This window comes from Mirounga leonina, unplaced genomic scaffold (genome assembly GCF_011800145.1).
Source record: "Mirounga leonina isolate KUSES-001 unplaced genomic scaffold, KU_Mleo_1.0 Mir_125, whole genome shotgun sequence".
Taxonomy (NCBI): domain Eukaryota; kingdom Metazoa; phylum Chordata; class Mammalia; order Carnivora; family Phocidae; genus Mirounga; species Mirounga leonina.
Genome location: NW_023270305.1, coordinates 46,734,923 through 46,750,483, shown reverse-complemented (window position 1 = coordinate 46,750,483; position 15,561 = coordinate 46,734,923). Strand labels below are relative to the sequence as shown.

Sequence of the window (15,561 nt, the reverse complement as noted above, 5' to 3'; positions counted from 1 at the left end):
AAACCTACACTCATACACCTACTGCAATTTTGAATGGATTTGCATTGAGTCAATTTGGGAAGAAATAAGGTAAAAATATTGAGTCTTGCAACCATGAACATGATGTAATCCTCCATTCACTGTTGACCCTTGAACAACATGGGCTTGAACTGTGCAAGCCCACTTATAGTTAGTTTTGTTTTTTTATAAAGACAGCACAGTACTATAAAATATTTTTCCTATGATTTTCTTAATTACATTTTTTTAAAAAGATTTTATTTATTTATTTTACAGAGAGAGACACAGCAAGAGAGGGAGCACAAGCAGGGGGAGTGGGAGAGGGAGAAGCAGGCTTCCTGATGAGCAGGGAGCCCGATGTGGGGCTCGATCCCAGGACCCTGAGATCATGACCTGAGCCGAAGGCAGACGCTTAACGACTGAGCCACCCAGGAGCCCAGCATTTTCTTTTTTGTAGCTTACTTTATTGTAAGAATACAGCATACAATACATATAACATACAAAATACGTGTTAATTAACTATGTTACTGGAAGACTTCTAGTCAACAGCAGTAGGCTATTACTAGTTAAGTTCACGGGGAGTTAAAAGTAACAGTGATTTTTCAACTGCACAGGGGTCAGTACCCCTAACACTTGCCATGTTCAAGGGTCAGTTGTATTTAGGTCTTCAATTTCTTTCAAAAATATTTCATATTCTCTGTAGAAATGTTGCGATTTTGGTTAAATTTATTTCTAGTTACTTGATATCTTGTATGCTATTAGAAATCATATTTTATTTTTTTAAAGATTTTATTTACTTATTTGAGAGAGACAGAGATAGCGACAGAGATGGCACTAGACGGGAAGAGAGGGAGAAGCAGGCTCCCGCTGAGCAAGGAGCCCAATATAGGACTCGATTTGGGGACTCCTGGATCATGACCTGAGCCGAAGGCAGTTGCCCCAGAAATCATATTTCTTTAAAAGTCAATGTTGTTTGTTCCTAATAGATTCAAACATAATTGGTCTTTGAATATTTCCTTCGTATCTGCAACTCCGCTAAATTAATTTATATATTTAATAACTTCTACACTTTTTGGATTATTCTATGCACACATCACCTATGAAAAAATAGCTAAAATTTTCCTTCCTAATCTATACCTTTTATTTCTTCTTTAAAATACTAAAACCCACAATTATCTAAATCTGAGTAATGTGTAACTCCAGCTGTAAATACAGTAAAAAGGTGCCAGTGGATTCAATTTTCTTTCCACCTCCCATACTCTCACTCGACTACTCCGACCAGCTCACTACTCCTTACATCACTTCCAATCCGGACGAGTCTGAGCCGAGCCCGGCGAGCTTGGAGGCGGGCTGCGGAAGCGCGCGCCGCTAGCACCCTGACCGCTCCGCCCCCTTGCCCAGACGCAGCCAATGAGCGGCTGCCTCTTTCGAGGGCCCTATCGGCCAAAATGGCGGCGGCCGTTGGCGCTGAGTCCCGCTTGTAGTTCCCTTGCCTTACTACTCCCCTTGCAAAATGTGAAAGGAGAAGGGGCTGGCGGAGGGGGTGTGTAGGCAATGAGTCGGCGAAGGAAACATGGGGACAGCCCTGGCCTGAAGAACACGCCGCGGAAAGCGGCGGCGGCTGAGGAATGCAGCTCGATGGTCGAGCCAGGGAAGAGGCGGCTGAGGTCGGCCCGCGGCTCAGAGCCCCGCAGGGCCGGAGAGACGTCTCCCCGGCCCGTGCCGCAACAAGAGCAGCCTCCAGCAGCCGCTTCGTGCAGTAAAAGTAACCCCGAGGGTGAGACGTCGGCAACGCGGCCTCTCCGGGCTTAAGCGCTGCAGCCCCACAGCCCCGCTTGCAATGGGCGATCCTAGGGTGCGGGTGGGGGTGGAGTCTTAGTGCTTGCTTTCTCTGGCCTTCTTCCCTCGTGAGTCCGAAAGGAACACGACGCCACTACGCCCATGGTTTTAGTCTCCGAATTTGAGCTCTGCCACGCTCTGTGTGACCACCCACTGGTTGCCCCTGGTGTAGGAACAGGCCCTGTGATTTACCTGTTTGAGGGAAGGAGGGCGGCTATTTCTATACTGCTCCTCCAGTCTTCAGCAGTGGCAGAGCAAGGAAAACTATCTGATAACCTGTTGCCTTCACTTTATTTCCAGGGGAATTGTGCCCCGCCCCGCCCCCGCAGACTTTTTGCCCTGACTTGCTTTAGTGAAGGGATCATATAAACAGCTATAGCTCTCTCTCTCATCCTCAAGAGTCTGGGTGATGTCTCACTTCATTATGAATAAACCGGAAGTCCTGTGTATGATGTCCCTCAAAGTAGGAAACTAAGGGCCCCTGAGTATTTCATTCTGGTCAATTTTTGGTGTTCTATTTTTTTAAAGATTTCCAGTAAATCCTGGTAGGAACTGAAATTCACACAAAAGCTCTTTCTTAAAGTGTGCTCTTAAAATACGACTTTTGTTACCTTATTTGTCTTTAGTTTACTCCCATAAGGCAATTCTGGAATGAACAAAAACAAAGGTCTGTAGAAATTTAAAAGTGATAGTGGACAAAACTTCACAGGAAATGGGTCGCTAAAGCTTTTTGAAGTAATTAGCATAAGTTGGATAGAATTAATGAAAGGGAGCTAAAAAGACTTTTACTGAAGTTTCTGCTGGGAGCTTTTTGATTTTTGAAATTACAGGTGGTTCCCAAAGCCTCCAAGTTCCAGTGGTAATGAATGGAGTGACTAGATTATACAGTAGTAGACATTCATAGAGCTACTGAGTTATCTTAAAATACTTGCTATTTACAGTGTCAGATTTGTGAAGTATTACAAGGATTTTTATGTGAAACATTTCAGTTGTTATTAAAGTAATATCATCTCTGGGAGAAAATTTTATAGTTAGACTATAAAAAGTAATCTAAAGGATATGTGACATTGGGGTATTAGGAAGTAAAGTAATGCTTTACAATGCAACAATTGTTTTTTAATCTTATTTTATGTAGAAAGATATGAAACACCAAAGAGAGTGCTGAAAATGGATTTATTGTCATCTACCTTCAGTTCTCCTAATGATCCAGATGGACAAAATGATATCTTTTGGGATCAAAATTCTCCAATGACAAAACAGTTAGGTAATTTATTATTAATTAATATTTTTATCTGGGTAAATATTTGGCAAATGATTAGGATTTAACTATAGAATTTCAGTAGGGTAATAACAGAACTTTTATACAACAGATGTTCTTTGAGAAATCTTACGTGATTGGTATGGTACGCATGTGATGTCAGTGCATAGTGATCTAAGCCATGCTAATTAATATTGTTTTCTATGAAGTGACTCCTATTTTTAAAAATTAAGTTTTTTGTTTACCATTTATAGGAATGTCTTTGTTCTTTAGGTAAAGGAAGAAAAAAACAGATTTACACCACAGATAGTGATGAAATCTCACATATTGTTAATCGTATTGCTCCTCAGGTAAATATCACTAGTTTTATAGTTTATTTTAGAACTGTGAAAACTATGCCACTAGGCCCATGTATGAAAAATGTTGTCTTTTACAATTCTCTTTTCTGAAAATAGAGCACCAAAGGTTACTTTTACCTTTTGTACTACTGAAATACATGTTTTGAAAAAAGGAACATAATGTATAATTGGCAATATATATTTTCCTAAGCATATATCTTATATTTTAATTTTTTTAGAGTAATGAATTTTGACTAGAGCCTTGTGTTTATTTTGTGTTTAATGTTGTTTAACAATATATGGCATTATTTTTAAAGTTACTAAAATAATAGAATCAGACAATAAAAATTTAAACTTTTTAAAGTTTTTTGTGATTGGTATTTGTTTACTGTCAATAGCACAATTTTTCCCCATTGAAACTGCTCTTCTTAATACTTGTGGACTAATCTGATCATTGAGAAATACTCATAAAAGTGGAAAGAACACTGGATTTGAAGTTCTCAGTCTGCCTCCTACATTGGGTGACCATAAGCAAGTCACTTAAGCTCTCAGAACTTTAGTTCATTCAGCCATAAACTAGAATTACTTGTCTTGCTCTCTCCATTGGACTATTATGAGGATTAAATTAGATAAAAATTCTTTGTAAACATAAGCACTATAAATGTAAGATTATTTTAAAGTTCATTATGATAATTAAATTATTTACTGTCATAGAACCATCTTCAAAAGTTTCTCTATCTTTATTTCAGTTCCTCTACTGCTTGAATGGAATAGAAATACAGGTTTAAGGCAGCCTGTATTCTGAACCTCTTTACTGTCCTCTCTCTTTTTCTTATTTAACAATATTTAAATTCAGAAAGCATCTAATTTTTGCTCAGTGTCCTCTTTGTAGGAAGTATGGGATTTTTCCTTGACATACCCTTGGATAGTGACTATATGTTCACCATAAACAATAGATGGCATTGTTCCAAACTGTGATTACAAGGAATTACCATCATCCAGGTGGAGGAGACAGGAAATAAAGTTTTTCTTAGTGGCTGTAAAATATCCAAAATTACAATTAGCACAGTCAAAACAACTCTGTTGCTACTAGCTTTACATTCCATGTTCGGCGTGTCATAGAAATTCATTTTACATTCGGTTCATTAGTTAAATAGCTTTTATGCCATAATACTATTTACTTCATAAGTTAACAATAGATCTTCATTAATTGTGGGTTTCACATGAAAGAAACATAATAAAATGTGTTTGGACTGGCCAGTTTAAATAGTGATAAAAAGATAGTTGAGTAAATTACTGGACCCTTTACCTAAGTGGGCTGGAAATAATAGCTCACATAAAGAAATAGAAACAATATGCAAGTGGTAACTTGTATATAAGAAAAAATACAGTGAAATTAGTTGCTTTTAAATGTTACTCTTTTCAACTAAGCACTTTTAAAGCATGTAAGTCTTTGGTAGTGTAAGATTGTCATGTTCTCAGAATGACATGTTCATGCTTTTTATTTTTAGGTGAGTTACCTCCTCAAGTAGTTATTTAAGTCACCTTGATATTTTCAGAGATGGCAATTTTTCCCCCCCCTCAAATATTCACTTCCATTTTCCCTGGACAATCGTTTCACTTTTTTGAGGGATACTTTTCATATAGTGTTGTTTATTTGAGGATGTGTATTTTTTCATAATTTTTATACAACTCTACACAGAATACTCTTTAGGATTAAATGAAGTAATGTGTTCAGATTCCTTATATAACACCTGGATTGTAGTTGGAAATCAATAAATTATGCAATTATTAAAGACATTTTTAAAATTTAACACAAATAGTATAAAAACATACACAGGGCCCTTGTATATATAAAATTGGACATAAAAAGTTGTCATACCTTTATTCTCTAAAAATTGAATGAATTTAAAAATACTTAGTAAATGGACAAAGGGTCCATAATTAAATCATTAAGAATATTTTCCCTAAATTCAAGGTTGTTGTTGAAACAAAAGTGAAAATATATATTGAGTCTGAAAGTAAAATTATTGATTACTGGAGTATTTTGTGAAGCTAAAATCTAGGTTCAACTGGACATCTAAGAAAACTGCTTGCTGAATGAGGATTTTAAAGTATCAAGTTGTAGAGATATTTTCATCTAAACCTAGTAAATAAATATAAACTGATAGCTTCTTCATGCCGAGCATTTTTCTGGGTGCTGATCATAAGATCAGTCCATGCTTTTAAGTATCCTATAACCTAGTGATAAGATTATTTTTAGCTTGTGTGATAGTTATTTATGTTCATTCTAAGTATTATATTCATTCTAAGTACAAAAATAGAGTGGAAAATGGATAAACCATTTGATTTGTTCATTTGTAACTAATGAATAAATTCAGTTTCTAATTTTTTTGCATGATCAGCTCACTGAAAGGAGTAGCAAAAACATCGAGGATTAAAATGGCCCTTTCTTTTCCTTAATAGTGGTTAAACTTCTTTTTCTGCTTTCTCTACTTATTTTTGTTCTTATCCCTGCCATATTCTTAGCATCAGTTCTAACCTTGCACTTGACTCAGTCCTGAGTTTAATTTTATGTGTTCCCAGTTCAGGTCAACATGGATTGTCCAAATTTAGATAAAGATTATAATGGGGATAGGGAAAATTTGGAGAATCAGGTGATACAGAAAGAATTCCATATGTATCTCTCTCTATTCTTAATAAATCAGTCGGTTTTCTCTTGGGGAAAAAAAAAACTGCTTTTACTGTTGAATATGCATATGTTAACTAATTAAATTCTTAAAACTTAATTTTTTAGAAAATAAGAAATTACCAGTTCTGAATGTTTTCACTTCCTGAAATGTAAAAGGATCACTTCTTACAGCTTGTTATTGCCATCCTCCAACTTCTCATTATTCTGGATTTGTTTAGTAACTATCACCTTACCAAAATTTTTTGCTTTAGGAAAATAATTCAGTGTAGTTAAAGTTTTTTCTTTTCTTTCTTTTTTTTGTTATGTAAATTTCTTTTTTTTCCCTTCTGCCAAAGGATGAAAAACCAACAACAAACTCCATGCTTGGCATGTGGATTGGTGCAACTGCTATTCCTTGTACTCCTAGTGTAGCAAAAGGAAAATCAAGAGCAAAAATCAGCTGCACAAAGTAAGTTCAAACTTTACAGTTTTCCCGAGATTCAGTGGAGTAAATATTTTTAATATTCTGTTTTGGCTTTGTAAATATATCAAAATGGCTATAAATTATATTTTTTAGTTTTGACATGTAAAATTTTAGACTTAAAATAATTGTTAAAATTTTGAGTTTTAATATATTAAAATATGCTTAATAACAGTTGAATATTTATAATGACCCTTAGAAGTTTTCTTAGTTATAATTTCTATAATTTTTTCAATAGGTTAAAAACACAAAATCGAGAGGAAGAACTTATGAAATTGGCTAAGCAATTTGATAAAAATATGGAAGAGTTAGATGTGATTCAAGAGCAAAACAAAAGAAATCATGATTTTATCCAGACAGTTGCAGAAGCAGAGACTTTAAGTAATTATAAAGATAATGTACAAATGCAGTTATTACATGATATAGGTCCTGAAATAGATAATTCTATAATAAAGAAGCCGATGAAAGAAAACACCAAAATGTCGGTGGTAAATGATCAAAATAGCAGTCAGAAGCCATTTGACCAAAATGCTGAAGCAGCCTTTAATGCCATTTTTGATGGCTCTACTCAGAAATGTAGCGGACAGTTCAGCCAAGATTTGTCAGATGCTTTTTTGAACACAAGTAATACCACCTTTGAAAAGAAAAGCGCTTTAAAAGAGGAGAAAATCATTATGAATGAAATTCTGGTCCCTGAAAAACTGCCAGATAAAACCCCAGGATCACTTTTTTGTCAAGTAGACACTCCTGGAATGACAAAATCATGTGTGACTTCTTATACTGAGAAGCCAGAAGCGTTTCATAAACACCTTGATGCATTTACTACCAGTGATTTTGAGGATGATTGGGAAAACTTACTAAGTAATGAACCTTTTGTTATGCAAAATGTCAAAATGTGTGAACTTTTCCCTGCTCCTAGAACAGCCCAGATTGCTGATCAAAAGCAAAATTATAATTTTAACAATAAAAATGATAAAAATAAGTCAAGAATGAATACAAGTCTAGATACCAGGGTAAGGGATTCAAAAATTTTACAGGATCTCCCTTCAAAGACATATAACAAGGAATTAATAGATTCTGGAAAATACGGGTTTTCACTAAACCCAAATGATAAACCAAGCAAATTACCATCCACTGGAAATAAAATGAAATTTGAGAAATCTTTCAATAAAACTGTTGTTCAAGACAAAATTCAAGACTGTACAGTTGCGTCTAATCTGACAAAAGTAAAAGAAGATATGCACACTAAATTTACTTCTAATGTAAATATTTCTGAAAAGTCAACTTTGAACACAGGATATTCTAATGAACAAAAAATTAAGTCCATTTATAATCAGTCTTTTAAAGCACCTGCTAATATAGATCATTTTGGCTCTGCAACTTTGGGCAATGAAACCAGTGTTTATAATCCAAATCAGACTAATACATCAAAGTTAGGTTCTTTCTTTGATGACTGGAATGATCCATCATTTGCCAATGAAGTTGTTAAAGCATGTCATCAATTAGAGAATACCTGGGAAGCAGATGATGTAGATGATGATTTATTATACCAAGCATGTGATGATATTGAAAGACTAACTCAGCAACAAGACATTAGAAAGGACAGCAAGATAACAGAAAGTAAACTTGAGATCAATAATAGTTCCAAACATGGAGCCGAAAACATGTTTACTATATCTAAAGAAAGTCAACTGGTGCAGTCAAAGCATTTGAATCTGAGCAGCATTTCAGGGCATACATCTTTCACAAATAGCTCACAATTAAATAAACCAGTGAAGACGGAAAAAAGAGAAATTTGTGGAAATTCTCCAAGCTTTTTAGGTGCTACAACTAATTTAACAATATACTCTAAGAACTCAAATTGTCAGATCAATAATCTACGTTATTCCTGGAATAACACTGATGTTCCAATACAAGTGAATAGTACTGAATCGGTTCTTATAGGAAATTCAAGTTTGAATGTGAGTTCAGATCATAGGAATACAGAAACTGCTACTTACAAGAAGAAATTAAGTACTCAGCATCTATCCCATAGGAGCACAACAGATGGAGCTAAGAGTGACCCTAACAGACCAGTTAGATTTCCTAAGTATACGTTTACAAAGATGAAAAATTCTCAGATTCTTTCCCAGTTCAATCAAAATTGTATACCAGCAAGTATTTCTGATACCAAAATTACACAGGGTTTGGACAAAAATAAAACTGTCAGCCCATTTTGTGGGAAGACTGTTCAACAGCAGTCTTTGGTGAAACGTTCTGAATCTATGGAACAGCCTTCAAAAGGTATGTATAAAATAGTTTTCTTTGGGCGCCTGGGTGGCTCAGTCATTAAGCGTCTGCCTTCAGCTCAGGTCATGATCCCAGGGTCCTGGGATCGAGTCCCACATCGGGCTCCCTGCTCGGCAGGAAGCCTGCTTCTCGCTCTCCCACTCCCCCTGCTTGTGTTCCTGCTCCCGCTCTCTCTCTGTCAAATAAATAAATAAAATCTTAAAAAAAAAAAAAATAGTTTTCTTTGAAAATTATCACCTGGGAAAGTAGCTAAACTAGTTATTTGTTATATTGAATTTGTGTAACAATTTAAAAAATCATGATATTTAACTAGAATTCTTAAAGTGACTCTTAAAAATAATTATGCTCTAATATACAAAGGGTGTGTGATTTATGTTTTCAGAAGACTGCATTAGATTCTTAGCTTTTAATACAGTGACTAGCATATGGTAGGTACTCAATAAATATTTGTTGAATGTTTTCTGAATTGTTTCCTAGAAAATTGTAGTTTAGGTAGATATATTGCTGTGAGATTGTGTTTACTAAATGTCTCATTGTTTTAAAACTTGAATAATCTTATTCCTATGTTTAGCAGAACATTGAGGTGAACGATATTTGAAAATTCAGAGCATTCTAATTAAACACATTTGCTACTATAATATCTGATATAAAACTCTGTTAGTTGTGATGGTTAGAACTGTAATTTACTAAGTACAACCGGTCATCTTTGATTCTTCTGATTCCTCTCCCACAATTCTATCAAGTGCCATTGTTTCTACCTCAAAAAAAAATACATCTCAAAATTGTCCATTTTTCTCACTCTTAATTGCTACCACCCTTATCCAAGCCAACATTTTTTGACTAGATTGTAGTTCTTTTATCTGTCCCTTTTCAATTCTAGTCTCCAAACAGTAGGATAATCTTTTAAAAAACAAACAGGCAAATATGGCATTCCTGTGCTTAACCACAGCCTTCAATGATGGCCCATCATTTTTCAAATAAAATTCCAACTCTACACTGATTTATAAGGCCCTGGATTACCACTCCTTAGCCTGTCTGTCTGCTTTTTTATCTCACCTACTAAGCTTCAACTACACTAGCTATCTTTTTGGTTCCTCAAACAGAATGGTTTCTTTCCTAGTTCAGGAGATCTGACTGTGCTATTCCTAACTAAAACTACTACTTCCCAGCATTTGACCCCCCCATTCCTGTCTTTTGGTTGCTGCTTTTTTATCCTTAGGTCTCATTTTAAGTATGACTTCCTCATAGAGACCTTCCTTGAACAACCTATAAATAGGTCTTTTCTTTGTTATTTTCCATCCTTTGTTTCTTTTATCACAATTTCCAAGCAAGTATTGATTATTGTCTGTCCTATCTGTGAATACCTAGGCATACCACAGTATCTGCCACTTAGAAGATGTTTAGTAAGTATTTGAATGAATATCATGCAATATAATGTGAAAAATCTGTTATTCACTGACGTTGTAATGTTTTTTAAAAAGGACTGTGTCTGGCATAACTACTTGTACATCTTAATGCCCAGTTCTTTCTCACAGCCTCATGTTTTCACAGATGCTGTTTCCTTCACCAGAAACACAGTGCCCCACATTGCATATACCAAATCTGCCCAGCCATTTTCCATTTGTCCTTTAAAACACAATATGTTTCTGTCCACCCAGATAATTTAGCTTCACTTTCTCTGGGTTTCTCCAATACCCAGTGTTAACTTCTGTTATAGCATTTACTATGCTAGCTTGTAATTATTGATTTTCTTAATCAGTCTTCCTCACTGAGGGCTAACATTAGGATTCTTATCTATTATGTAGATTAATGCTAATAAGGTGAGGGAGTCTTTGGCTCCTTTTAGCATTAGATCATTGTTTTCTATTTAGACTCTAGATGATGATTTTGTTGGCATTACTGCTACAACTTTCCTATTTAAGTGATCCCACCCTTTTTTTTTTTTTTTTAACTTGTAACAGTAATATGCTGGTTGTTTAAAAAGAAAGAAGACAGAATAGATTAATTTGAAGTGAAAAATTAAATTCTCTATTTCTCTTTTCTCACAGCCATTCCTCAGGGAAACCACAATTAACAGTTTGGAATACATCATGTAGTATTTTCTGTGCATATAAAAGCGTGCATGCATGTTTGTGTGTATGTATATGTGTGTATACCTACACATTTATTTAATCAGATGGAATTATGTACTATGTACCTACCCTTTGACAACTTGGTTTTGCCTTCATCTAATATAGCTATCTTTTCCTGTTACTCATATAGTTTTGCTTCAGTCCTTCTAATAACTACATAGTATGTTATTATATGGATGTACCATGATTTATTTAACTGTTTCTCTATTGATGGAAAGTCCAGTTTGGTTGCATTTTTTGCATTACAAACAATCCGCCAGTGAATATACTTCTACATAAATTTCTCCATGCTCCTATGATTGTATCTGTTAATTATTGAAAAATTTATGTAAGAGAATGTTTTGAATTTGATGGATATCACCAAATCTTCCCCAAAAGTTACATCAATTTATATTCTTATCAACATTGACAATGAATATTTCCCTACATTATAGCCTTGATATTTTGAAACTTTTAAAAATTGTGGTCAATCTATAATTTAAAATATTTAAATTTATATTTAAATAAGTGTAATTAATTGGACCATACTCTCAACATGAATTTAGTTACATATAGTTATAACTATATTAAAAATGACTACATCTCTGCAATATTTGAGTTTTCCCAAAACTACTATCCTATCTGCATTTTTTATGGGTGGATAATCTCTTTCAGTTTATCTTATCAATTTTTTTAAGTTTACTGATAGTACCTAATCTTCTAATTAACATTAATCTTCTTGATATTGTCTATTGTTTCTACTTTCTTTTACTTTGTTATGTAGCAAGCTGCTCTCCAGAGAATGTCTCTGAAACAAAACCCATTTAACTACCTCATTGCTGTAAGACAGGGTTTGGCAAACCATGGCCTATCCAAATCCAGCCCATAGCCAGTTTTTGTACAGCCAGCATGCTAAGATGGTTTCACATCTTAAATAGTTGAAAAAATCAGCAGAAGAGTAATATTTCATGACCTTTGAAACTTATATGGAATTCAGATTTCATTGTCCCTAAACAAAGTTTTATTTGAACATAGTCACATCATTTGTATTGTCCATGGCTGGCTGTTTTCATGCTACAATAACAGAGTTGAACAGTTGCAACAAAAGACCATATGAACTTCAAAGGTTAATATATTTACTTTCTGGCCCTTCACAGATTTTTTTTTTTTCTTTTTTGCTGACCTCTGCTCTAGGATAAAGATTAAGAAGAGCCACTTTTGCTTTGTATCTTGTAATAGTTTGAGACTTTACCATGTATTTTTATTGAAGATTGAGTTAAAGGAAGAGCTGATGGGAGAAATGGATGACTCTCTCTAAGTCAAAAATTCATAGTGTGACTTTATTTACATCATTTGAAATTATTTTCCAAGAATATCACCAAGCCAGTTGTAAAACCAGTTTTAGAGAGCTATGTTCTTTTCTGCTGGCATGGATTATTAACCTGTTTTCCTTCCAAACTTATGGTCACTTCAATTGTGTGTGTGTTCTGAGTTTTCGTTTCTCAGCTTTGAGACTAAAATATTAGATAATTAGTCAAGCTAATTATAAAGTATCTTGTAGCATCTTTCTGTAAGGAAAAATAGCTACAAATCTGTGAGATAATTAGTTGAGGAAATAAATAAGGCATCAGAGTAATCTGGGGAGTTTATCTAAAATATTTACCTCTTACCTTGAACACCCTCTCCCATTTCCAATTATACCAAGAAAGGAAGGGGAGACAGATAATTTATTTTGGACAAATAATCTCCCTTAGTTAACAAGGGAAATGTCTTATAACAAAATCTGAACCTTTGTCTAGATGGTAGTGTAAATAATACTTCTCTGCCAACAGTACTACAGATTTATATTCTGTGAGAGGCAGATTTTACAACATAAACAGTTTTACCAGTACAAGGTCATGTAAATATGATTTAAGGTGATGGTCTTAATTTTAAAACATCCTTTAAATGAGAAAATACGTTTGCTAATTTTAAAGTTTGATTATTATTACCATTATGTAGATAATCTAATATTTTAGCTTAAAGTGACTAAACTGTGGAATTAAATTCATTTTATTAGAACTTAGTATTTTGCATAGATATAATTGGATATATTATTAAAATCAAACTTAACTATTTTCATTAATTTAAAACACACTGTTTATTTTATAGTATATTATCCCTGAAGTATACACTAAAATATGCTGCATAGGAATATGTCAGAATGCCTCACATTTCTGTATACTTAAAAAGACATTCAAATTGAAGATTTTACTCAGATATTCTCCTTTTTGAAATAATTTTCTAATGTTTATATAAAATGTATTCTCCAAATAAAAATATTTGACAGTGAATTATATGCTTATTGTCATGATAGATTTCACTAGATCACTCTAAAACATTTTTCCTCAATGGCTAAAATGAAAATCTTGGAGCTCTATAGAGGGAAAAAAGTTGGTGTGAATATTAATATAGCTTTTCAGTAAAAACACACTACTTGAGGTATTTGTATTTAATTCATTATATTTTGACTGCTTTTTTACTAAAGTGTATATAACATTTAAAATCCCAGTTTTTAAAAAAATATTCATTTGTGAATTATATAAATTAGATGTCCTTATTTACAAGAATTATGTGCTAGGAAGTTAAAATGTAGAGTTTAATCAAATGAACTTTATGACATTTTGAAAAGGTGTATAAAATAAGGACAGATTGATCAGTGCTTGATTTTCTTTTGGCTAGAGCACTGTATCTGTAAGTGGAGTATCATATATAGTAGTTTAGTGTGAAATAGTTATACCAGTATGGCAAGTCTGGATAATAAAAAAGTAAAAACTAAAACTCATATTCAGGATGACTTTACAGTCTATAAAAGTAATATCTATATTTTGTTTAATTTTTAGAGGAAGAAGAGAAAAATAAAAAGTATTCTCCTGAAGAAATTCAAAGAAAAAGACAAGAAGCACTGGTTCGAAGAATGGCCAAAGCACAGGCATCATCTGTAAAGGCAGCTCCCACTTAACTTGATTTCTTTTATGAAATATTAGTTGGAAGATGTAACAACAACAGTTAATAGCTATCTGTGATAGGAAATATTTTTTCTTGATTTCTCTGTGAGAAATTTAATGCTGACTTATAAAGCATGGACTTTTTTTTTTTTATGGACTTCTATTTTATTTAATAAATCAATGTTGCAATTCAATGAAACCTTTCCTTGGAGAGGTATGTGAAAATAATTGCATAAAAGTTTTGGAAATTCAGGAGAGTTAGCAATTATGTTGTAGAATTATACAGAGTAAGTAGTTATATTTTTAAATATTGTGGATCATCCAAAAGTGGTAATCTACTAATTTTTTTATCATAGTAACTCCCTAATACAAAGCTTCAACTCACTAAGTTTTAAGATTTTATTTTTTATAGTTTTACTTTCAGTAACTGTTTCTAAGTTTTTTATACATTTCTGAATCTTAAAAACACTTTCATATTTTTAGGAACATGGTTGGTGGGAAATGACTTCAGTTTATTTGTCAGTAAATCACTTTTTAATTCCTAATCTGAAATAGATTTTAATTTTATTTTTCTAAAACATGATGTATTTTGGAAACTTTCCACTATTTTTAGGGAAAATGCTGATTTAAGAAGTTTAGAAAAAAGAAAGTAGACTGGCTATATAAATAATACAGTATTATTAACATTTAGAACTGTCAGAACCTTTAGATATCATCTGGTCCAACTTCTTTTTTGTATAGGTGAGAAATGAATACTGTTATTCTGAAAATCACAAGGCAGGTTAAAGCTGTGCTGAAATTAGAATGATTGCTTTCATTCTAATCAACACCTAGACAATTGTACCATTTTCTTCTGAGTATTAATTAGTATATAAAATAACTTGTTTGTAGGAGCATTAATTATTTCATAGTATAAAACTAAAAAAAATAGTAACTCAAAGTACATTAAGGACTGTTTAATAATAATGCTCATTGTTTTGTGTATTAAAGAATTCATTCCAGAATATAAAAATGAGAATCTTTCTCTTTTTAGTTTTCCTATAACTATTTAATTTTCCCTTAATTAGTTTTCTCACTTTACTAATTTGTTCATCTCTATTACTCTATTTTTTTCTTTTTGTCTGTTTAGAATTCACTAAGCCAGAAAATCTAAACAGAGGTCATAAGGGCAGTAAAGATGCTTTATTTGTCCTAAATGGCTTTGGGAGACTTGATGAAAGGTATAGATGCAAAATACCTATTAGTGCATTTACCACTATTCAGGTGTCTTAGAGCTATGATAATATCAAAACAATTAAATGCATTTTAAGGTATGACTATATAGAGATATATCACTCTGACAGTTGTATTTTCATATCTACAGTAGAGTAACACTGTAACACATTCTTCTTCCTTTAGGTATTATTGGAAACAGTAGGGGTTAGTGGCCCTTCAGTGAACACACACAGGGCTGTATAGATAGTTTCTCTAGGTTGGCTTTTTCCAAACTCTAGGAAATCTGTTTCTACACAGAGGAGGAGTAATTGGTAGGCCTGACAGCTTAATTCTAGCTCAAGCTTGGCTGCTGTTTATGCATCTCAGGCTGGCTGT

The 15,561-nt window shown here is 33.5% G+C and overlaps 1 protein-coding gene across 1 annotated transcript; it reads left to right on the top strand.

Moving 5' to 3' along the window:
• The first annotated feature begins 1,551 nt into the window (after nt 1–1,551).
• Nucleotides 1,552–14,983, top strand: ETAA1 (ETAA1 activator of ATR kinase). Its single transcript, XM_035001407.1, has 6 exons — nt 1,552–1,774; nt 2,972–3,100; nt 3,368–3,444; nt 6,460–6,572; nt 6,823–8,867; nt 13,867–14,983. The coding sequence occupies exons 1-6, from the start codon at nt 1,552–1,554 to the stop codon at nt 13,983–13,985; spliced, it is 2,706 nt and encodes a 901-aa protein (XP_034857298.1). The 3' UTR covers nt 13,986–14,983.
• The last annotated feature ends 578 nt before the right edge of the window (nt 14,984–15,561 follow it).